This window comes from Amphibalanus amphitrite, unplaced genomic scaffold (genome assembly GCF_019059575.1).
Source record: "Amphibalanus amphitrite isolate SeventyFive unplaced genomic scaffold, NRLGWU_Aamphi_draft 000065F_arrow, whole genome shotgun sequence".
Taxonomy (NCBI): domain Eukaryota; kingdom Metazoa; phylum Arthropoda; class Thecostraca; order Balanomorpha; family Balanidae; genus Amphibalanus; species Amphibalanus amphitrite.
In genome coordinates, this window is record NW_024881561.1 from 597480 (window position 1) to 623271 (window position 25792).

The 25792-nt window shown below is 50.9% G+C and overlaps 1 protein-coding gene across 4 annotated transcripts in view; it reads left to right on the forward strand.

The window, feature by feature from the left end:
- The window catches only part of LOC122378818 (RNA pseudouridylate synthase domain-containing protein 2-like), a 146513-nt gene that overhangs the window by 40005 nt on the left and 80716 nt on the right, over positions 1-25792 (forward strand). For 3 of the 4 annotated variants that reach the window (XM_043360334.1, XM_043360335.1, XM_043360336.1), the window contains exon 3: positions 14513-14620. In XM_043360334.1, coding sequence (XP_043216269.1) covers positions 14513-14620 — 108 coding nt within the window. The remainder of the gene's footprint in view (positions 1-14512; positions 14621-25792) is intronic. The other variant, XM_043360337.1, reaches the window with a different exon arrangement.

Sequence of the window (25792 nt, forward strand, 5' to 3'; positions counted from 1 at the left end):
TGAATAAAAGTGCAGCAGTGCGTACGCGTCGCGGCAAAAATGAGGACAAACTTTTCCAATCAGGATTCCTTCTGTCGCTTGCCCCTCTTCATTGATATTTAGGAGCGCGAGACCCTTTAGTTGGCTTACGATCTGTGAGTTCCTAGTAAACGGGGACAGCAGAGGCGTGCGTTTGCGGCACTGCGCGTTCTGACGACTCTCGTTATCTGTGAGGTGCAGCTTTTTACCGCTACTAAATAAAACATCCAAGATGGACACATTCTTTTCGAATGTGTCTCAAGAATCCACATTATCTCCAATTCCCAAACGCCGGAGTTGTACACAATTGCAATTAATAGGTACATACAATGGGCTCAGACACCGCCCCCGGCAGCCCACCGGTCACCGCTACCCCCTCCCTGCACCGGTCGCTGGTCGTGCCGGGTCAGCGCTGAGGCCCACCCGCCGACACCAGCAGACCAGCGCTGAGGCTCCCCTGCTGACACCAGCAGACCAGCGCTGAGGCCCGGCTGCTGACACCAGCAGCCCAGCGCGGCGCCCGCTGGACGCCCGTTAACAGCTCCGCCTATTGACCGGACCACAATGACGCCACGGGCCCGAGTGGCCCCGTGCTGAGCGCGCCTGCCGGCCGCTGCGCTCGTGGTGGAGCGGTTAGCAGGACGGTAGGGGAGAGTGGGGTAAGATGCCCAGGGTGGGAAAGACGCCCCACCCCCTCTAGCGACGAAACAAAGAATCGGAGACCTGGAAATTAATGTTCTTAGCGTAAAGCGGAAGCCTGCCTTGTTAACGGCACAAAAAAATTGCGAAGCTCAGTTGGGCAACGGCTGGCTGATGACTGCATGTTTTTTATTTGCTGCTTTCAAAAAATATTTTGGTGTCAGAACATTGTAAATATCAAAGAAGGCAAATAATTTTTGCGTCCCTTGTTATAGTCGTGATACATTAGCATGCGTGTACTGTGTCCCAAACAGTTTGTTTCATGGTGTAGTTTTATGGCTAACAAATTGTACTGATTTAATGTTACTTCGGTACCTTGGGGTAAGATGCCCCCTGTCCTGATGGGGAAAGACGCCCCCCTAAATCCGTAGGCTGTCCTTCAAACAGCCCGTCAAATCATTTATTACATACTTGTGATGTATACAAAAGCCGATCTGGGACTATTGAGAGTCCAGTACGGTCGGGTGCTCCCCATGCTGGTCTCTCGGCCCACATAGCGACTTTTTGGGCGGCATCTGACTCTGAGAGCCCTCACGACGGCCTCTGTGGGCCCAATTATTGGCTCCAGGGCCCATCACGACATCCTTTGAGGGCTCCCACGTTGGCCCCACGGGCCGCACTGGCATCGGAGGTCCCCACGATGGGCTCGAGGGCCCTCAAGCATCATGAAGACCTATAAGAGCCCCACAGTGGTCTCCGAACGCCACCACGGAGGCTTGTTTGGCCGCGCTGGACTATGATGGCCCTAACGATGACCTCTGAAGCCCCTTACGACTACTTTTGAGGGCCCTTATGATGACGTTTGGTGTCTACTGCAGGCTCGAAGGGACTACTGATTCGTTCAGGCGATTCACGTGCCCATTTATGTCACTTATAGTACAGGGGGCATCTTTCCCAACGTCAGGGGGCGTCTTTCCCACCCTGTGGGGTAAAATGCCCCCTTTCACTTCTTCAGGAAAATGCTTAATAGCAAAAAAGTAATAATATTTCAGGCACGAAAGTGTGATATTTTTGGAGAAAAATGATGTCGGCTTCCGTTGAAACTCCAAGTTTTTGCTTTCCCATCGTCATTTTCGAATAATATATGACACAGTAAAACCCTGGGCATCTTTCCCCACTCTCCCCTATATAGCCGGCGGCTTCTCCGCCTTCGCTGCTGTCCTGCAGGTGTGTAACGCTTCAGTGGTCAGCAGGGCTTGGTGGCTCATAGTTAGGCTTGAGTTAGACTTTGAATGTCAATTACCTACCTTAATGATCTGCTTACGCAACACTACCAAAACAGTGAATCATCTTTCAGTAAATACCAAACAATGTAAGAAACTTTGACATTATGTTTTCCACCCCGAACTGCGCCGTTTGTTTTTAAATAAAATGAAAATTGTTCCTCAACACACTTAAGAGTCTTTGTTGTGAAGGCAATAAGATCAACACTGCTTTGGGCGCGCGGAATTTATATGAGCCTTGCCCTACATCCTGCTTTCAACACAAAACCCAGGCGAGATCGTTGTATCAACTGTGACAAAGTAGAGTTAAGCCTGGCTGGTCTGAGCTGGAACAGCCGACAGCCGCGCCGGGCCGGACTGCGACCAGGCGCCTTCCTAAGCGCGACATGTACATCAGGTCATGTATGCATGTACACCGTTTCTCTAATGTTCACCATGACGCCACGTTCCATTTCCCGACAATGAATCACACCTCGCTTCAACCCGTTCACCTCCACTGACAGCGGGCCTGCGGCATAGCCCATGGTCTGGCGAAGTCATTTCGCGCACTGGAAGTTCTCATTTACCGGCGAAATTGCACCACAAATCAGAGCCGTTAAGTGTGTTAGCGCGCGTCCAATGAGCTGGCGGCCGACAGTGAGGGGAGTGGCCGCCTGAGGTGCAGGATGGGAGGGGGGCAGAGGGGGGACCGGACCAGCTGAGTTCTTCTTTAGGGGGGGGGGGGGACTACAGAATGAAGGCCGGGTGTGAGATCAGAGGGAGGGCTGGCCGTGTTGTGTCGGCGGAGGTGCAGTCAGAGGGCCGCTACATACTGGATAATGTCAGGGGAGGTAAGGGGATGGGACTCATGAAAAGAAGAGCTCAGGCTCAACCCGCGACTGTGGTGAACGCAGCTCGGGTGTGCCTGTAGAATTCGCGTTATATTCGATAGATAGGTAACAGCCATTCGAGTCGCGTGCCCGGTGAAATATTATGATCGGTGCTAGGGGTAGTACTAAATTCTTCATGAGGACTTCAAACCTGATGGAATTGGAATACACGCCAAGTATTTGGTGTCTGTCCCTCCCCGATTGATCTCACATTTCTGGAAAACTACCGACTGAGGTTCTCTGCCTTTTTTATTGGACCGGTCGAATCCATAAGTCGAGGAAAGGTGTTTATTTCGCCTCTACTCACAGCAACGCACAAGTACCTAGTCCATATCTTTTTCCTCTTTATTTTCAATAAATGTCCGTTGTGAGTGCTTTAAGTCGATAAAAATTAGTATCAGTCAGGACTCAGGTTTCAAATGTGCCTCCCGGCTCCTATGTTTTTTACTAACTAGTCCTGGTTTGGTACGTCACGAATACTTTTGTCGCACGTTTTGAGCCATTGTCGATGACCGTCGTCGTCAGTCCGTTGCCCCCCCCCCCCACTTACCCTCCCTCCGTCGGAGGCTCCATCCGACACGAGCTGCTAAGTGCTATTTCATTTCCCTGTTGTGAGGCGGCTGCCGCGCAGCGACGAAACGCGCGGCTGTGGGCCTCTCGTTTGGGCCGAATCAGGCCGGCCGATGCGAGTGCCGGGTGAGGGGCGGGGGCGGCTGTCTGCACAGGCGCGCGCGTGAGAGTGTACAGGGTCTTTGGATTGTGGTGGTGGTAGCTACGTTTACGAGCTATCTCCGAATGCCGCTGATGTGGGGTCGGTTCAATTCTGGGCTGGATACCGCTATTTGAACGCAGAATCTGCACGATAGCTGCTTATGTGCCAATGTCTTGTGAAGTAGGTTTGAACGCCCTGCTGGATAGTCGATATGGAGCTCAGGTCGCCGAGCAGTCTGTGGACCACCACCGATTGTTATCGCCGCACTGGAGCGACACACTGGCGAGCCGTATGGCCGGCGCTCCCGGTCCTGAATGGTGCCTCGTCCGCCGGTCCTGAACGGTGCCTCGTCCGCCGGTCCTGAACGGTGCCTCGTCCGCCGGTCCTGAACGGTGCCTCGTCCGCCGGTCCTGAACGGTGCCTCGTCCGCCGGTCCTGAACGGTGCCTCGTCCGCCGGTCCTGAACGGTGCCCCGTCCGCCGGTCCTGAACGGTGCCTCGCCCGCCGGTCCTGAACGGTGCCTCGCCCGCCGGTCCTGAACGGTGAACGGTGCCTCGTCCGCCGGTCCTGAACGGTGCCTCGTCCGCCGGTCCTGAACGGTGCCTCGTCCCCTGAGCGTGAGTCGTATTTGCCGCCGAGAGTGCGGCAAAGGAGGGGTTCCTCGCCGCGAATACGGCTCTCATCTGGCACCCTGGCTTTTCGCTCTAGTGTACAGTCGACTACAGAATGATGTTCCACTCCTCAGAAGCTATCAGTTGACCGGAGCGCTAAGTTGTGCCGTTTATCACGCAATTAAGCGTGTCGATTGTGAGCATTGGGACAAAGCTATAATTTGTGAACTCAGCCCGTGTGATGACTGATGCGGCACAGCCGCCACTCCAGGCAAATAATTGCCTGTGAAAAGTGGAACAGCATTCTGTAGTCGACTATACAGCTGGAGCCTCTACTCGTGTGTCTTATTTCGTGTCTTTCGCGACGGATTTGATAGTTTTATTGTCGTCGGTCTTCTTTTTCCGACTTTGGCCTTTTTTCATCGCTTTAACACTATTTCGTCGTGGGCGAATATCATTTGAACTTCATCCACTCGGCGTTAGTGGCAATATGTGTCCAATTTTCGTGGACGACAGCCTATAATAGTTTGGCTGGACTGGTTCCTATGCCGGGAATCAGCTGCCGCCGATGGTGTTTGCAGAATCGACGGCGGTGTGGGGCTGCTCGGAACTGGACATCAGTTCAGCTCTATCAGACACAAAGTCCCTCTGGCCATATTATTGACGGGGGTCAGCACCGACACAAAGTCGCGGACTGGGGAGTTCATTGATGGCGTCTTCATTGACGAACGGCTGTCTTTTGACGTTTTGCTGACACATGATGCGTGAGCGACACCTTCACGACTTGCGCGTTCGAGTCTTGAGTCTGACGCTTACAAATGAATAAGTTCATGCTGCTGGTGTACCGTGATTTGTGGCTATGCACAGCACAGTTGTCCCAGATCCCAGCAATTTACTGTTCTACGGTATGTGGGACGCACTGAGAGCGATCACCGGGCGGACATGCCAGAGAGGCTTTTCACATGACTCGGGGTGATCGCTGGCTTGTTTGAAGTGCAACAGTAACGACTGCCGCGGTTTTACACGTCAGACCATCTGTAAACCTCTGGTAAACCTGCGCTGAAGGCTGATAACAGCCGGGGTGCAGCTGCTTTGGCGGATATTTTTGAAAGTGATAGTTTCTTCAATAAGATTGGGACAGAACATCCCAATTCCAATGAATAAATTAATTGATGACGCTGTTGTAATTTTACATTCTTATTTTAACCGCACATTTTCGTATCCAAAGGTCCTTCCCTATGGACCATCTTGTATCTGTACCTAGTCTATTTATTCGGCACCCTGGTCTATTTGACATGATGCTAGCAGATCAGTGCTAGAACATTATACTGCCTTTGGCCAAAGGCTCGACGTCAGACAGCTGAGCGCTAAGTGCGTGCTAATCTGGGGGGGGGGGGGGGGCTGAGGGCGAGGAGCGACTTCAGTCGTGGTCGTTGCAGGATTTGCCTGGCTCTGCGTGCTGTGATTTTTGGCCTTATCCTCCTGACTGGAAGACGTGACTGGTCGATCGCTTTTAGCCCGGACTTTATTTTAGCAAGCTTACACAGCAAACTTTTGTCGGATTCAACTCAGGCTTGGTTATCCCAACTCAACAGGGTTGAGCTCTGTTTATAAATGAGCACTTCCATTGACTGTGCATGATTGTTGAGTGGCAGACGAGCGTTTAACGCTGTCAGTAGTGCCTGCAGCGCTCAGTTGCTCGCGGACACACGGCCTCTGAGGTCTGGGGTCGGCTTTAGCCGCACTGCGGCCGACTTTCATCCCGCTGAAAGCTTTTGATCAGAGCCGGCGTGGGCGTTTCCTGTCACGACAATTCCAGCTGATTCATTTCAATATGGTTTATTAGTTCGTCGAAGGGCTGCGTCAAACGATTTTACGGCTTTGCGTGAGTCGAATCGAATGCCGGAAGTTGACAGGTTTTGGGGACGCTGGGTGGGCTTAGCGCCTATACTGGGACGTTCGATAGCTTGTTTCAGTGATCTTCTGCCTACGAATGGGCAGTTTGTAGGGAAGAGTTGAATACATTTTCCTGCAACATTTACACTCCCGGTGTTTCGTGCGTGTATGTGGTCTGAAGTATCACCTTAAAGCCTGCAATCTAGAAATGTAGGCCTGCTAATGCTGTGGCTTCAGGCAAGGTAAGCATTACAGTACATTTTTCATGTGACGGAGTATGTGGTGGCTTCAACCAGTCGATAGCCGGGCGGTTTGGGAGTTATGGTTCAGCCAGCATGGTGTCATTAGTTAGTGCAATAATTCCGAGATGTTGATTTCTAATTTATCTTGTCAAATCGTGATTGGTCTCAGCCGATATGGCTGGCACGGATCCAATAATATGACCATTTTCCTAATCTATAATTAATTGGGTGTCTTAAAGTGATGAATGCGGCACCTTAAAGGGGTCAGTGAGGACCTTTCGGCACGCGAGTGGCAGCCGGCGACAAAGCCCTCACTCAGTCCGTCCTACGAACCACGCTGACGCAACGTGATACCTCCCTACGGACATCACTCAGGACGAGAATAACCTGGCCGCAGGTGAAGCCGCCATTGAGTCGGAGTGCATTAGTGCGGTGCCGGCGCTGACCCCGGATGGGCGTGGCGCTGACCGTCCGCTGACCGTCCGCTGACCGTCACTGACCGCCGGCACGCCATGACACTGTCCGGCACGGCGGCGGGCTACTCTGTCACTGGCGGACGACGGCCACAGGAGGGCGGGGAGACCGTCGCGAACATACTGACCGTCACGGCTGTGGGTCACCGCATGGCGCTGACACTCTTTAGACCTAGGGAAGGCATCACCCACTACTGCCGAGTGCCGACGCCTGTGACGGTTTCCGAGGGATGCAGATGGTTATTGTTATTTGCTGACGGCTGCCAGCTGCTGTGGATGGGTGACTTTCTGACCTCTTTGCCTTGAGCTGAGCTTATTTCCATAGAGCAAGTGATATGACTAAGTAATTATCTACTCGTCAAATTATTTCGTCGCTCATACATATCCCTCACTCACTTAATATTGCATAACTTAATGTTGCCTAACTTTATGTGCAAGAATAATGGTCAAACCATCCGGGCTTTCCATGTGATCTGACTGACCTTTACCTGAGTGAGCGCCCTCACCCCCCACCGTGACCCGATCTGCGCAGACAGCACCGCTATCCTCTTACTTCACGGGGGTCACAGGTATCACCCGCAGCGCCTGCATGCAACCAACTGAACCTTTCACAATCCTACCGCTCGGCGAGGTCTGAGCGACCATCTCGCTGGAACATCACCGCTCCGATTCGATGTTGGCACACCATTTACGTAAGTGTTGTTTAAGTGCTGCGTAGTGCTCGCCTCACTCTGTGAAAGGGACGGGATCTGTATGGACGCCACCGCTGCCCGTGATCCAAACAGCCCGCCGAAGTGGGTTCTGGGTCCGGGAGGAATTCCGGACCTGTTCGGACGCCATCACTCTCCCAGACGTGCGTGAACCGCTCTCCTTGGATAAGGCATGCGGCTGTTTACCGTAGGCACTGCACGGATCAATAGGAGCATCTGGGCGCTATTTTTCCAGCGGCTGGGCGGCGGGGTGAGGAGTGTTATTGAGTGGCCGACAGTCGGGCCGGTTAGACGGGGCTTCGCCGAATAGAGCCGCTAGCTCACCTCTCACCGGATGAAAACAAATGCCACCGACATCCCACTCTTATTTCCGTGCTCCTAATAAACCTTCCGATGCAATCTCTTCTTTCAACCGCACCGCCGCTTCATTTTTCTCGGGACCAACGACCCTTCTGTAATAAGCGCAGCCTGTCGGGCGGCGCTCTAATAGGCCTTCAGGCGTTCTCGGTTCCGAGCTGGCCGGCTGAACACGGAGTTAACAAGACCGCTCCCGTTCTCTGATGATGGTTGTCAGCTCAGTGCGACTGTCAAACTGAGAGCAGCGGCAGCAGTCGGCGACTAACGAACAGACTGTGACGGCACCGGCTGTAGTGCAAGCCACAGGCCCACCGGGCCCCGCCGTGAGTGTGAGGCGGGACCGGGGGACCAGCCGTCCTGTACGAGATGCGAACGGAGCGCCGTCAGCTACCCCGCGGCCGGCACTGCTCTGGTGCTGAGCTGCAGCCTGCAACTCGATACGGCGCAGCTGCACTGGCTGCTGGCCTATTGAAAGCTGCAGCGCTGGCTTAATTAATCATTAGACACCAGTGTTTTGAAAGTTTTGCAGGCAAACACGGAACCGATCCAGCAGCTCCGGCGAGCTCTGTCAGGATGAACGAGTGTTGCGCGGCGCATTATTTCACCGAAGGCATCTGCTTCGGGTACAATTTATCTCAGTTTGACGGCGTTATACCAAATTATTTTTTCCTGTTATAATATAGCTTCGCCTTGATAATTTCAGCCGCTTACTTGCCCAGGGTTTGCAATGATATTGGCCTGGGAACTGCACTTACGAACACGGCTTTGCTAATTAGGGCATGAACAAAATTTCTGTCGATGCTGACAAAACCACAAATTCTGCAGAGTATCACATAAAGCTTCAACATCCTTCTTACAAGGAAGTTTCTCGCCGGGGACATGGTGGTGCCTTGCCGCACTCTAATCCATCCACTCGGCAGAAGACGGCTTCAAACCAGCTCACCCGTCGGAGATCCTCTCACAGGCAGCTGGCTCTCGGCTCAAGGCGATCAAATGCGTCTGCGCCGAAACTGATCCGCGATTGCCGCTCGCGGAGGGCGGTCCTCGACTTCTGAGCCGTCTGTTGAGCGTCCTACGCTCTGGGTAACTGTATCGGTCAGATGTGTTGACTGCGGCTCAGCTGGTCGCGCTGACAGGTGGGGCCCTTTGAACCGGTCCGGGCAGAGCTCCGGCCACACGGCTCGGCCTGACGAAGATGGCGGCCGCGGCTGGCCGAGCCGGCGCAGCGCGGAGCGACCGGATTGCTCCGTATGTCGCCGTAAAAGCTGTCCGTATTGGCAGGCTCTAACTTGTGGCGACATCGATTCCCCGGGCCGGCTCACTGACCCGCATGTTAAGCTACGACCGAGACTGTACGCCATTTCACTATTTCTGTGAGCGACGCTGCGAAAGTTTGCAACAACAATAGATAGTGCGGTCAACTTCGGCAAATAAATCGTGAAATTTTAGGCCTTGTCTGGGAACTCGGTAAAGTTGAATTGCGGCTCACTGGCACGCAATAAGTTCGCGATTATTTCAAATTCCACAAACGACTTAGCTCGCTCGCCGGTGCCGCTCCCCCTCAGCTCGCCGCTGTTATGGCCAGCCTCCCCGCGTTGACGGTCGGATGATTTAGGAGCTGCGCCGACTGTTCTGACCCTCCCCCCGCCGCTCAGTAGGCTATGTCTGTAGGCTATGCGTGCCTATGGCTATGCGTGTCGGTCTGCCCCGGTCTCCCAGCCGCGCCGTTGGACGGTGATTAGAGAGCTGGACGGTACTATACGCGTTCGCCCGGTGACGGCTACCGTGTCATCCCACCGCCGCGCCCACCTCAGCGGGTTCCGTGCATTGGGGGCATCGCCACACTGCGGGGTGGACATTGCAGCGCTGCCGTCAACTCACCGTATCTGCCCGGCCGGCGGCCTGGGGCATCGCCCCAGCGAGAACGAGGATGTGTATAGTTTGCGGGGCGATGCGGGGCGGGACAGGATTCCGAGGGGGGTCCTTTTTGGATTTGGAACTGACCTGACTGCATGTTCATGATGATGACTGTTTTATGTTGTATGTGTTGTATGTGTAAATAAAGCCCATATGAAAAAACTCACCGTATCTCGCCGCCAGCTCACCATATCTCGCCGACAGCTCACACTCCCCGCTGTCATTCCCGCGCCGTCATCTCGCTATTCCCATGCCGTCACCGCACCATTCCCCGCGCCGTCATCTCGCTATTCCCATGCCGTCATCGCACCATTCCCCTGCCGCCATCGTCCTTATTGCCCTCATCGTCGATGCCATCTCTCCGCCCTCATCATTGGCGTCATTGGCGACCACTGGCGATGCGAGGAGACGTTCATCCCATACTGTACAGGGGTCACTATACGCTTCGACGTCCTTCTGGCTGTTCCCTCGACCGGCGGCCGCGGCGCTGGACAGGGAGCCGGACTGTGGGACCCCGGTGACCCCCTGCGTCAGCCGGTGATCGCCCGCCTTCCCGGCGGCCTCGCAGTCTGCCCGGGCACTTGGCGGAATGAGAATGGCGGGTTTGATCGTCCGAATTAGTCCTTTACTGGTCCGCTGGCCGGGAGCCCGCCCCCGGCCATTGCTCGAATAGTCGGCCACTGCATTTCGTTTCTGCGTCATCAGCTTTGATGGCCTTTCGAGCCGAGTGAGATTCTGTGGAGAGTCGGCCGCGCTCATGGAGCGGAAGCTACGTGGGATCTTCCTTTTATGCTATTTGATGGACTTCGATAGAATAATTTTGGTGCAATATTCCGCACCAAACGTCGCTGATGCGCCGGATAATATTTGACTTTATTTTTAAGGCGCCTGCTGCATAGGCCTGATAAATGCATTTCGCGACGCAGTAAACTTTTTATTGCAACACCACCTCATTCGAAGTTCTGCCGAGATATCGCCAGGCTGTTACAGAACGTCTGTGTAAATAACATTAAGTAGCCTTATCTTCCAGCTGCAGGTGCCGACTTGTCTGCTTTGTTGGAAAATATATTCGGAAAATGCGTATAAAAATGCGTCCCGATGCCGTAAAACGGCCATGCAGAATGCATGTTTTATTCTGGGAATTTCCGTTACTTCTGTCCGTTACTAGCAAGGATATTTTTTTTTTGCAGGACGCTTCCACGCTATGTTGTCTTTGTGACCCGCATGATATGTTAAGTGCTGCCTCCTATCAGTAGGTTCATCCAGTTCCTGGTCGCTTTAATCTTCAATCATAAACAGTCAAATGAACACGACTTAATTAATGCCACCTAGCTCCTGACTTTACAATACCGCCAGCACTTGAAAATGACACATTTTGCCTGCGTCTCAATGCCCGCCTGGTTCTGTTTGCACCAGACTCGCCTCCATATGTTTTCGTCAAATTATGTCCCTGCCCCGTGGACGCCGGCGGACGCGAGACCCAATCATACAGCTGTGTGGCGTCTATTTCCCCGAGGGCGGACCGTCCCCGACGGCCGACCTCTGCTGGGGCGGTGATGGGACGGGGCCGACCGCACTGATGGGCTGTGTCCGTCCCATCAGTCCCCTCTGCTCCGCCGGAGAGGGAGCGTGCTCCGCCGGAGAGGGAGCGGCGGCCCGTCCCCGCTGCACAGTGATGCAAATGGGGTTCACGAGTGGCCATAAATACCCCAAGAGTCAAGTTTACCAAATTGAGTTAATTGCGATATGGCCGAGTAGACAAATGTTTGGGGCATCTGAAATCACATGGTTTTCATGTTTTTGTCAAAACCTGCCTCGTGTATAATCGTCAGAAGTTGTGACATTTTCTAGGTCGTAAAATGACGGTCAGACACTCGCAAGTTCAAACGCCGCTGGTTTGCGTTCATTTCGTACAAATTGAAAAAATTATGCATGAGAATGATCCCCAAAGCCTTCTGCTTCTAATGCCAGGTCACAAAAAAGCCGTATCTCATTCGCTTTGGCGGTAATCTGACTATTTATCATCATGTTGCAATCGCAGTTTTTTACTAAGAAAAAAATGCTTTCGTTTCACCTACAGCACTTAACACAGTGTGTGCCCGTTAGTCCACCATAACATAGCATTCCCTAATCATTTCTGAGTCGCATCGTGAAAGAATTAAGGCGCTAGCACAGGGCTGACCGGCGCTACAGAGGTTTTTGTCCGGGCGGTCGGGTGCCGCAGTGGGCGCGCAGTGGGCGAGTGGGTGCCGCCGCGCGGCGTCCGGGCGGCGCGGCGGCGCGGCCGCCCGGGCCGCCCGCTGCGCCGCGGCACCCGACTGTGCCGGACGAAAACTTCTGTAGCGCCGGTCAGCCCTGTGCTAGTGCCTTAATTCTTTCACAATGCGACTCAGAAATGATTAGGGAATGCTATGATATGCTGCACTAACGGGCACACACTGTGTGAAGTGCTGTAGGTGAATTGAAAGCAAATATTTTTTTTGTAAAAAACTGTGGTTGCAACATGATTACAAATAGTTAGCTCACCGTCAAACCAAAATAGATACGGCTTTTTATGACGTGGCATTAGAAGCAGCAGGTTTCGGGGATCATTTTCATGTATAATTTTTGCAGTTTGTATGACATGCACGCACGCTAGCGGCACTTGAATTTCAAGTACCTGACAGTCATTTTTACGACATCGAAAATGTCTCGACTTCTGACAATCCTACACGAGGCCGGTTTTGACAAAAACATTAAAATCATACTTTTTCAGACACCCCAAACATTTGCCTGACTGACCATATTACGATTTATTCGATTAAGTGAACTTGAATTTTGGGCCTTTGTCGTATTTATGGCCACTCGTGAACCCCATTTGCATCACTGTGCGCTGCGACGTAGCAGACGCAGACACTACCCTCCCTCCTGCTGACACGATATGATGATTACTTTGGTGGAGAGACATGTCGAGACGAACTTTCTTCCTTTTTACCGATTATGTTATTTGATCTAGGAGTAGTTTTTTTTTTCATTTTTGATTCTGGGTTTTCTGCTGGTTGCGCCTTTGGTAGTTGGCGCGGGAGGCATATCGCCGGAATAGGCGAGAACGTATTCGGTGGAAATAAAACTGCCGCCGAATGGCCACTTGTGACCGACGGAATCGCTCTCCCTGGGACGTGTCTGCGTCGGTCGTCAACGGGGCGCGCTCAGTGGCTCCGTCTCAGGGCCGGGGTGCGGGGGAGAAAGGTCTGCGCAGTGACCCCGGCCCGCCGGCCGGAGACGGGTTGGGCCGGCCGGCGGTCACCGCCTGTAATTGACCTGACGCAGACGGAGCGTCGCCGGAGGCCCTGTCGTCCGAGCGGTGCCGGACACTCGCTCAGCGTCGGAGCTCGAGCGGCTGGTTGATAAAGGAGACGCGATTAGCTATGACGAGGCTTGTTAGCTGCGTGGCTTTTGAGACTAGGCAGGCTGTGCTGGACTGGGCTGTCTTGAGCAGGTTGTGTCCGCTTTTGCGCGATGTTTGTGCTGATGTTATACCATTTCTATCCCCTTTTGTTTATCCTGTATGACCCACACTTGTATACAATATACCACATTGTTTTTTCAGCTGTGTTAATTCTCAATTTCCCATACATGCAACATTGCACGTTTAAATCGAGAAAGCCAGGCATTAAAATAGCACGTGCATTATACTGCACTTTTGAAACATACGAGAAGTCAATGCTGATTGGTTTCCGAGACATGCAGGAAATAGAGGATTCTTCATGGCTCCGAGTGGAAGATAAGGATATCTTTTCCAAGCGGGTTACTGAAAAACCGAGCGACGAAGGAGCGAGGTTTTTCTGTAACACGCGAGGAAAAGATATCCGATCTTCCACGAGTGAGCCATGAGGAATCCTATATCTTTCTATGTTGAGGTTTATTCTTAATTATTAAATTATTATATTTGAATGCATTCATCTATGTAAAAATAGATTCACAGTAGTTTGTTCTTATTTCATAAGTTTCATCCATAAACAACCATTAAAAATGTCGTTCGGTTATTGACCCATCATCACTTGAACTCTTGATTTTTTGCTATGAACCCTCGAGACCTTATCTTTGCATCTCAGAGGGATGCAGATATAACAAATTCTTATCTTTGCATCCCAGAGGAGTGCGAGATAGAAATATCCCTGCACTGTAGACCCAATGGCGAATAAACCTCAACTAGAAAGATAATATGTTTTCCTGCACCTTTCGACGTTTTCCTGCACCCCTCGACGTTTTCCTGCACCTCTCAAATGTATGACGTCATTATGAATGACGTCACATCATAAAGTTGAAGGGCATCATTTTGCTCCTTATAACTTCATTTTATCTATCGTCCATTTTATTTATTTGGCTTATGATATACCTACCTACATTGTGTTTGATGCAAGGATTTTATTATTTGTCATGAATAAAGTGAAACATCACCATATAAAACTTAAACTTTGACGCTATTTCGCAACAAACCAAAGCCACGAAAGACTCAACAAGGTTGAAATTGGGGCGTTTTGGTTCCTCCAAAAAATTTGCAACGCTCCCATGCTACGCATGTATGGGAAATAGCTTCCTGCCCTCCTGCCCTGAGCTGGGAGAATTTAATGTTGTCACCTCGTATTTCAATCGAAAGTACCTCGGGCCTACCGGCCCTCGGTACTTTCAATTAAAAAACTCGGTGACACCATTAAATTTTCCCAGCCCCGGGCAGGAATGTATTATCCGACTTCCTTGTATCACCTGCAATCTCTGACGGCCGCCTTCTCTCGTGTGTTTCAGGAGCTGGTTAACGGCCTGGTCCTGGACAAACGGAAACGGGATGACGACGATGAGTCGCCCGAGCTGAAAAAGGTGAAGCTAGACCCCCGGCTTGCTTGTCTACTGCAGGTACTTGACTCTGCCGCCCCGCCTGGCTGACCCGATCGCGGCGCTTCTGGCTGCCAGGTTGGACTTGTTTGCTCTTCCGGCACTCGGCCGCTATTTTCAAACGGGATATTTCTTTTATCTGTTTGCTTTTCCCCTGAGGGTGGCTATTACCTTTCCGTTCTGTGGAGGTTATGTGGTGAAATTAGCCGGCAGAATGGCGATGCTGGCCGTTTGGGACCGTCGTTAGCCATCATTTGAGGCTCGACGACGGGGATGTACGGGCTCCCGATCACGAATCCTACCCACCCTATCCAGGGAACTGCGCTATTCCCGGCACTTTTTTTCGAACGATTTCTAGGGTGCTAATCTCTTGGTAAATTTGAAGTGTTTGTGCTAATCCAAAAAAAAAAAAAAACGCAGGGACCTTTGCGTCATTGTACACTGCTAGGGAAAAGTCCGATTGTTTCACCTCCGCGGTCCTGTCTGCGAGAAGCGCGTCGGTTCCATCTGCGATCAATGTGCCTTCGATAGGGTCTGCGGTGTAGTCGATAACAGTGCTTACTGCGAGCTGGGTTTGCGGCAAAAGACCCAATCTGGTAGCACACAGCACTTGTCCGAACTACATAGTTGAGCCGGCCTAAGCGCTTTCCTCATCTTGAGGGTAGTCGAGCACGAGTAGTAAGCACCGGCTGATGGTGCAAATTATGGTTTATATTACCCGTTGTCGCCACGGTGTTAGGCAACAATTATTTAACATTGGAATAAAAATAGGGTATTGATCTTCATAAGCCAACAATTTTTTTCTAGCAGCTATCTTTAAGTGTTATCTGCAAAGTAAATCAATGTACGCCAACTAAGGATCTCTTGTTGCCCGTATGCATGATGTCAATCATGTATCTGGCTGGCATGAACAGCTGTTGGCTCAAACAAAGGATATAATTGTGTCAACATTTCGTGCCGTCCCGGCGTGCGTTCTCTGGGGGCCCGGTCTGCAGGTCTGTGTGTTCAGAGTCGGCCTCATTTCCCGGTTGGCCACGCCTCGTGGAAGGGGCTATGGGACAGAACGGAAGAGGAACAGCAGGGTGGTCGGTATGGGAGCGTCTCTCCGCGGTGGGTCGGGGTGGGGGGGGGGGGGGGCGGAGGAGGGACAGTGAGGCAGTCCGTATGGGAGCGTCTCTCCGCGATGGGTCGGGAGCGGCGGAGCGGAGGCAATGCTCGGTGGTCGACCTTATTTACCGGTCTGTCGACGTTACCTGCCAAAGAGCGAGACTTGTGACACGGGGGTGCCGCTGCTAGGTTACCAGGCGTGCCGTGGCGCCGCAACATACTCTGGTAGCCGGTTAGGGTGGCCATTCTCCGCCAGTCTCCGGAGCCGCGTGACCTTGACCTCAGTGACTCGGGCGGCTGATACGGGCGGCCGGGATTCGATGTCATTCCGCGCCCATCCGGAGGTGACGGGCCGGATTTATGGAGGTCGGTTGGTATCGGCGGCCGCTGATCGGACCGCGGTGACTGACACGGCTTCAGAGAACACCGGAGCATCGTCCAGCCATACACCAGGGTGTGTGAGGACATCGCGCTGGCCCCAGCGAATGGCCCTTCACGCGGCTCCGGACCCGTATCGGTATTTTTGTCAATGATTGGAATTCGCTGGAGCCTGTGCTCGACAAGTTCACAAGGTTTGATTTGACATCGCTAGGACGAGGTGCTGCGCAAGTGATCCGTTAATGGACGAGGAGAATTACTGGTGCTGCTAATGCTGAAGCCAAAATATTTTTATTTTTATTATAAAGCTGTTATACCAAGCAATATTTCGTAAATAGCGTTCCAAAGCAATGCATTATTTGAATATTTTCCAGGCAAATTGCTCAGAAAGTTGCTTTTGTTTGATCCTGCCAAGTAAGCTGGTTTTTCTCGCAGTCGCTTAGTAGCTAAAACTGTACGGGAAGTTGTCGTTTATTGAGGAAGCCAAAATGCAGGGATATAATGAGCACAAGGGGCCTGTGCCTGTGGCGGGAGCCTTCATAAACACATCATAGTATTTAATATTGAATATTTTGGCTCGAAAGATGACACGATTCTATTTGTGCCAAATTCAGAGGAAGTTTCCGCCGTGGTGCTGGGGTGCGTAACGCCCTGGTCGGCAGCGCCGCGCTGGCTGCCGCCGCTGTCCTGTGTCCGTCTCTGGTGGCTCCTTCGGCGGCGTGCCCCGTCTTATCGCGGCGGGTATCGCGGCCGCTACGCACCACCCCGAAACTATCCGCCGGGTACGCACCACCCTGAAACTATCCGCCGGGTACGCACCACCCTGAAACTATCCGCCGGTCGCAGAGGCTGGCCGACTTGTGCGGACACTGCCATCGACATGTACAGTAGGTCTACTAAAAAAGTCCCCCGCTCCAGAGGCGGCCGGCCGGCCGAACCCCCGGATGCCAGCCCCGACTCTATTGCGCAGGCCGCGGCAGCGACACGGGTCAGGTCGCGGCGCCCGGCGAGTGGGTCAGTTGGCGGCGGCCGGCCGTGGAGTGAGGACGCCGTGTGTGGGGCGCAGAGATGCCGCAGTGCAGAGGAGGGGGAAGATAGTGACTCTGCACTATGCCGGAAATGATGCCTTTGTGATCTAAATTAAACACCTGCAGACGCAGTGCATATCCTCCCTCGCCCCATTCCTATTTTATCACAATCCTTCAATAATCCGTAATGACCATTCAACGCAAGCAAGCAAACAAAAGAACCCGTTTAGCGGCGACATCATATCGGATAAAAAAGCGACAGTGATGATTAAAATAGACTTAGCGCGAGGGCCAATCGAGGGGTATATACTATGATCACATACCGAGTATTTTATTCCCAACTAGCAAATCAAGACAGGGGATCTTGTCCAACAAGTCAGCGGCCGTTCTAGACACAGATAAATGCTTTGTTTTCGGTCGCATCATTATCTGCAATAATTCGAAGCGAGGTTTAAACCTCGCCGGCCGAGAAGAAAGGGTGAATGCCGCCACCATGTATTTTTTTTTTTGCGGTAGCTCAAAGCACACTGATGATAGAAGGCTGACATTTCATATGTCTTGCATTTGATTCAAGCCGGATCATTTGACATCAACCACGTTTTCAGGTCAGGTCACTTAACCATGGCGTCTTAAGTAAACCTCTGCACGGTTGTCGGTTATAAAATGATGCAAATCCGCAATGCACTTAGTGTCATATAAGCACAATGGGGAAATATGGAAACTGTTGATCTTGGCGTCGGAAATGAGCTAAAATTATACCTCAACTCTCAAGCACTTCAAATCGTGACTTCATACATTCTTGGCAAGGTCTAATGCTTCACTTTTGCATTGTTCACCTTGCGTGACGTCATTTATGACGTCACTAGGGTGATAGGAGTGCTTCGTCAATAACTCCCGATCAAAATGAGCTAGCCAGTCGGGACAGCCATCAATGGACTTTGCAAGACTTGCCGAATCAAATGTTATGCAACATGTCCTCCTTTCAACAGCTTCGTGACCTGTGTTGCCCTAGCATGACATTGACCTCAGGTAAACATCCTAAATTGCTTCACCTAAACAAAAAAGCATGTAAATCGACGCGTCTGAGAACAGAAAACAAGATTGTATCGAAAGGACGATAATGCGACAATTTTTGTGGTTATTTACCAAAAACCGATCGAATGCCTTGGGGCCCTTGACCTGCCCTAAGAGGTCACTGATATTTTAAAATGGGGTACCAGTCGCTGCGTCACGTAACGAAGCAAACGCTCGTTTTTTCCGCGAGGCTCTAGCAGCTAGCTCAATTATAGGAGCTAAACATGGGGTTGGGGGATCGCTCCCTTCTCACTCACTATTTGGCCGGGATAGTGGTTGCAATTATTGTTAACCCTCGCCCATGTAGGGGGGGGGGGGTTGGTGCAACCCCCCACCCCCTGAGGTTTTTCTTAGCTACACGCCGAACCGTTTCAGATAGCCTGCTCAAATTTTCAGTACCCTTTGGGGCATCCTTTGCGCAACTTTTGATAAAAATTTTTTTGTCAAGGTCATGTCAGGTCACGGAGTTATGACGTCATAAAGGGAACAACCTCCGGCCAGATTTACGCTAAATTGGAGATTGCTTCACATTGGTATAAATGCCGACTGACCTGACACACTGATGGATTGTTTTAGAATCACAACTGGCTGATTTGACATTGGCACAATGTCCGTTGATATTTTGAAGGTTACTAAAGGTCAAGGTAAGGTCAGTGACCTCGGTTGACCTGTAATGACTTCTTGCACTTGTATGCCTTTTCGGGGTATTTTGATGCCCTGAATTCGAATTTTCTATCCATTTCAGGCATCGTCGGTTGTTTCTTGTAGTTCATTTTGGGTCAGGGTCAGGTCAGTGACGTCACACGCCTGACGTGACCCAATGCACAAATGACCTTGCAGACTTCCGATGCTCCCAACGCATCATTTTTAAAGTTATGACATCGAAATATACACCAAACGATAGAGAATTGATCAAGGATCACGATAGTGAAGGTTTCAAGTCGATATCTCTTACCGTTTTGCCGCAATCGGCGCGGAAATCTGAAAAAGTTAGATTTTTCCGAAAATTTGACCTTTGACCGGTCATAAGTAGGTCAAATGTTGACCTAGGACCAAAAAATATACCACCAATCGCGAGATCTCGTTGAGAGCAATCCGTTGGTCTTTTCCGCTAAGCTCTACGACGCTCCGTTTTCAAACGCCAGGGGGGTCGCACCAACCCCCCCCCCCTGCATGGGCGAAGGTGGCAAAACACCGTTTACGGGCGAGGGTTAAAATCTAGCATTTTAAGATTTCAAATGACCCATTTTTCCCGCCCAAGTCTTTCAATTCAAGGTCATAACACCAGGTCACGTGAAGTGACCTTACCTAAAGGAAAGTTCCTGTGCTCATCAATCTAAATACACCGACTAACCGATCGCTTTAGAACTTTCAGCGATTTCAATGGGCAACACTATACCTATGTATTTGAAACGTTTACTTTGCACGTTTGACATTGTTGACAGAAAGGCCGGGTCAATTTGGAGATCGTTCAAGTCAATGGGAGAAAATTGAACTGCGCTTTTTTGGACGGAACGCATAATAAACACTCTGAAAACATGTGGTGTTTGATGAGATACGATACTAAATGAGAAAATTGTTTGTTTTGTTGGGAGCCATCTTTTTCGGTCTGAAAAGGCCCTTACAGAGCTATGACATAACTATGCTCTGGTGTAGTAATTAGGTTGTGCGAGCCAGCGACAGTGATCTGCGGAAGCGAGACTGTTCCCGTGGGACGATTGCCCTGTCGGGACGATCCAGCCGTCTCCCAAACCGTCACCACGAAGAGGATTATTTGTCCTGGAATCAGACATGTGCATGGATGCGAGAAAATGGATCTGGGATCTGATCCCACGGATCCTGATCTCGGATCCGTGGGGATCATAGATCCAGCTCTTTAATTTATCGAGAGATCCGTAGGGATCATAGATCCGAGTCTAGTATTTTTGCTTGAGATCCAGTGGAATCACAGATCCTCATTTATTTTTGGTCAACACAGAAATCCTAAAGATCACTCGTTGCAACTCACAAACGTTCTTATTTAGTGATTTAATGTGATAACACGTCATAATCCATAGTTTTATGGCACTTATTGACATAGAAACACTTGGAAACCTGGTTCCAAATGTTATGCATGGTGGGATTCACTCAGATCAAAGATCCATGTTCTTGGTTTATCGTCAGATCCTGTGAGATCATAGATGCAGGATACTTTTTTCACGCCGGATTCTGTGGGATCATAGATCCGAACCTGCAATTTGCCTCGAGATCCACTGAGATCTTAGATCCATCACTCGGATCCATGCACATTTCTGCCTGGCATTGATCCGACACCAACTACAGGTTGGCTGGTGGGGTGACCTCCAGTCCAGAGAGGGAAGCATGAAGACTAGGGGCGATGCGGATTGTTTTTTTTTTCTGAGGATAGCGAGGACGGAAGGAATCTAGCACCCTTGGCCATTCCTTATACTGAATGTATCTCAGGCTGTTAAATCTCCTAAGCGTTTTTTTTTCTCGACATCTTCAAGGTGTCATTAATAAAAATGATAAATTAAATATAGAAATTGTGGCCAACAGAAAATTATCAGTTGCGTTCAACATACTCGTAAGCATGATCACACACCCAGCCTACATATGAGCCATGTAATAATTATTTTTGATAGACATGCTTAAGTTATGAAATCATCTGAAGTGTTTGTAAAGTTCCACGATACGGATCTAATATCCTGCTATGCATCATGACCATTTCTGGTCAGGTCATGTCTTTGAACATAGGCCAAATTTTTCAAATGACCTATAAAGATTAACTTTTGATTCATTCGAAGCGTTTGGATAAGAGGAACACGAGGCTGGTAAAATTAATTTCGAGTAAGTTTTAAGCTAAAAACTTGTAAGTGTTTGTGGAAAAAGGAATTGGTTTTCTCATAATACCGATGGTGGCAGTTGCTGCTATTTACGTGCTAAGCCGTTCACCTTAATTAAATCCGACAATATTATTCAGACATAGCGGTAAACGAGCTGATTGTTGTGTTAGGCTAGGCTCGGTCGATTTCAGAGTGGGAAGGATGACAGGAATTAGGGGGAGACAGGGGGCCTGGGCAGTGTTTCACGGCCCCACGCTGCAGCACGCTGCGCTGCGCTGCTGCATTGTTGCGGCGGTTGATATGAATTCGGCTCCACGCTAGCGTTGCGAGCTTCCGAGTATGTTGATGTTTCCATGGAAATTGGAAACCCAATGCACCGGTGCGCGCAACGCACCCTGTCCAAGCAAAATTTTACCACCGATGACCTCTGGTGACATGACCTCTGGTTCTGATCCGATCTTAAATTGGCTGAAGTATTTTTCTTCTTCTTTTTGCTACTTTTGACGCTACTTCGAATGCCACTTAAATGCCCAAAGCTGAGTTATAAGAATGATGCTTAATCCCCATTTCCCCCTCCAACAAGGCGTTGGAGTCTAGGCATTCCTGTGGGACACGGGCTAACAATGACTATCTCATAATCATTGTGGCCATGAACATCTACTGCCATTCTTGAACACCGGTTTCGCTGCGCTGAGCGGTGGCCGTCCCGTTTGTTGGATTCTACAGCTGGCTGGCGGAAAGCGTTACCGGCCGCCCGTCCACCGCCCGCGGGCCGGACCGAGCAGTCCCGCTGACCCTACCTGACCTGAGCCCGGCGCGATATGGGACAGGCAGACGGGGGTTCGGCTCAGCGAAGGCAGCGCCCACTGGTGCTGGGGACTTTTTTAATAGACCTACTGTACAATCAGCATCTCTGGGCTCAATCTGTGGGGAGATCGGCTCGACCCTGCCAGCTCGACCCTACGCTGAAAAAGTATTTTATTTCGTCGTTTTGTTTTAATCTGAAAGCATGTGTTCACGGTAATGGTTGCAGTTGACATGCAATATCGGCCACACCGCGGTCATGTGTTGGTCATGCAAACCCTCTTCTTTCCATCCAAAATTTAACCTTGTTTAATAAGAAAATATTTAAATTCGTGTTGTTTTAACAACATATTAATTAGGCAGCTGATGTGTGCCTACTCGTATTGTGTAGACTGTAGAGCATAACAAAAGCGACTGTATCAGCTCAGTAAGAAACACTGAATGTAAAGTCGAATGGTAAACGACATAATGGGAAAAAATGCTCATCGCCTAAAGAGCCTGTCTTTCTCTACCTACATTATCTGACATTCCCGCGGTAGACATGATTTTTTAATGTATTTTTTGGAAACACAAAACACAAATAGTGATGATGCCAACCGCTTGGTGAAATCTCCGAGTGCGCCGCCGTCGTCCCTTTGTTTCGCTTACAAGAGGACGACCGAGGCCCTCCTCTGTCGAATGTGCTGAACTCAGCCCAAAACTGGGGCGAAGAGTCGTGTTGTTGGCCTCTGTAACGTGCGTCTCTTTTAGTGGGTTTAGGATTAAATAGTTTGTAGTTCGATTTTACCTGCGTGGTGGCCCTATTTCAATTAGGCATTTTCAACGTTCATTACTCCACTGTATCTCTGCCGTGCGGGGCCGACTTTGCCGAGACCCCACACGCCGCTGCGCTGCCGTGCCGCCGCGCCGCCGCCCAGCCGTGGCGCCGCGCCGCCGCCCAAAGCCGGTTCGTCACGGTGTCACGCATGTCCATCTTCTGAGGATTTAGCGGCATGCGCTATTCAACTATCTCGGCTCTGCCCTGTACTTAACAAAGCTTTAGATCTACCGTTTACATACTTGTCCATCATAGTTTAGTCACACTTAGTCAGTACCGGGTGCGCCTCGGGCAGTGCGCCTCCCACCTCCGACGAGGTAGTGACCAATCGCAAACTGTGTAACCATATATGAAATGCTCTCCTGACCAATAGTAAGCTGCCACGTAGGTTAGAAGGCTACGCCCTAACGTTAGAGTAGTTCTGCTCTGGCCTCCCGGACGGAGGAACCGGGGAGAAGACCTAGAGCCACCACCGGCGCCGGACGTGTTACCAGTCCGGGAAGACCACAGGGCTCCACAGCCGCTGGACGCATAACATCTGCTTCGCGTGCTTGTGAGAAGACCCCCGGCGGCCACTGAGGCCGGACGTGTACCTGCATCGGTCTCGACCGACACTGTAGCTGACCACCTCGCTCTGTGTTGTGCTCGACAATACACCTGGACCGTCAGAGCATCTCTTCTGGTAAAGGGCTGACAACAACACCGGCGCGCCCTGCCCTGGGCACGAGAAACCGCCGTGTTACATTGGTGCCGCTGACGTCGGATCGAACCTGCCGAAGAAGCCGTCTTCTCACTTCCATCTGCTTCTTCGTGCGCCGATTCTATTCTTCAGTCCGAACTCTGCCGCTGACGAACGCTGCCGATGACAAGTACCTGGTCATCGGTGCTGAACGACAGCTGCTACTAGCCAGCTCTCACGGCTACTACATCTGCCGATACTTCACAGTGAGCCGCTGAACAATACCGCTCCAAAGTGAGTACGCCAAAACTTGGCACCGTTTGTCTTCGTCTGTGACAGTCTGAGGTACAAGTACCCGTACCGGTAACAGCCATAAAGGGCCCTGAAATCAGAACTGTACCAGTTCAGGCCCCAATCTGCCCGAGTTATACGGCAGCCATCTCAACCAGCGCTCGATCTAAGCCGCTGATAACTCCAACCGACCGTCTCTCGTCATCGAGACAAGGTTTAACAGGAAAGAGAGTTCAACTCGCGCTCTCCAACGAGGTCAACTGACGTCATCAGAGAGGCCAACTGACGCTCTTCTGCGAGGCATCTTCATCGAGTGGCTTCAAAAGCGCTCCACACCCAGCGCTACAACCAGACTCTCTCGCGCGTAATCGAAACAATCCGCCCCGCTGCGTAGTGAAAGTGATAGTGGAGTGATATTAACGAGTGAACGACCCATCTTCAGTGACGCCATCAAAGGTACGTCTCGACATCTCCCGAGTGGCACTTAATTTTATATTTTTACCGTAAACCTCAGCGTAACGTAACTTGTCCACTTTATGAATTGGTATTTTTGATTGTGTCAATCATGGCTCAATCCAACTCGTCCCACCTGCACGCTCCTGATTCCGAATCCTCCAAATCCTCGGTGAAGGTAACAAGGAAAAATACCAGTGTTCCCCAACGCCAGCCTGCAAAGGACCGAGAGTTATTAAGAATAAATCCATTTGGCGAAAAACTAGACTTATGGCGTGCCGAAATGAACAAAACTGAACTGTTTGATCTAAGCTCTAGTGAGCGGGCCGAACGCCTAGAGCTATTATCAATTATCAATGAAAGAGACACTTATCTTGGAAGGGAGGATCTTGAAACACAACAGTGACCAGTCAATCAAGCGCCCATTCAGCCGGAATCTAAATACCCAGATCTTGACAAACTCAGATTCGTGTGATTACTCCGAAAAACACACGGAATTAGTGCAGTTGATGACTACGCCTGAAACAGGATTACGATGTTTAGATAAGCCCTTATGATGTTGCAAGAGTCTCTCTTTAGGTCGGCATTTACCTAAGAGAGGAACATATGTATATTAATTGATGACCGAGCGCGGTCAAGTCACGCATGGTGACTGATGTTGGTCTGCGTTTCTGAGTAAAGCCAACAAGCGTATTAGACAGGTGCACTGCAAATTTCCAGAACCCTTCAGCAGCAATAGGTGACTCCACAGTAATTCACCACAGTTAACGGACAGTGGAGAGCATGGATGTTACCGCTGCCACAGAGGCTGCACGATTAGGTCTGAGGTCTCGAGCCTCTCGAAGGGTTGTGTACGACGGAACGTACACCAGAGCTGCGTAATAGAGGAGACAAATGTTTTATGAGTGCCATGCAATCGAGAGACGAAGGTACAATCTGGAACTGATTGGCTGGCAGTTTAGCTAGCAATCCAAATGACGTTGACGTTCAACAGCCATTTGCCGTGATGTAGCACCATGATTGAGGTGACTCATCGGATTGTTACCGGAGGCTTCCGAATACTTAGTTTTTTTTATTGATTGGCTTTCCCTAGCCTGATGTAATAAACGGTCGTTGTGGTGGAGACCGTAGGAGCCACAACGATGCATTGGTCGTTGTGATTGGGACCATAGGTGTCACAACGGATGCATTGTGGATGGATGTTTTTGAGAATGAATGCCGCTGCTGGTAATACCGAACACGCATATGATTACTAAAGGCCCCGTCCTTGACCGCTACTATGCTTTTGCGCTAACCGCTACTGCTCACGCTTCATGGCTACCTACCGCTCCTCCCTTTGTCCTCCCTCGGTCCTCCCAGCTTCCACTTCTCGAGACTATCACGAGCCAGCCATAACTTGACGAGTGTCACATTGTGCTCGGCTCACTAGCAGAGCCGGCACGTGGTAACTGTAAACGATGCACCGGCATCATTCAGCGCTCATTCTAGTGCCACGACGGATATGCCGTGACGGGCCACGTATGGCCAGGTGTGAGGCCTCTTTGTTTCCTTTCTCCAGTGTGCGTGCAAGTGTTTGTGTATGCACGGCGCCGAGCCTGCATCACAATGGACCGAGGAACTATCCGAATCACCGTATGATTCAGTGTTCCGCACCGAGCGCAGACGTGCGCTACCAAGCGAGGTGCCCCCGCGCACCAGCAATCCGGGTCACCTGTTGAC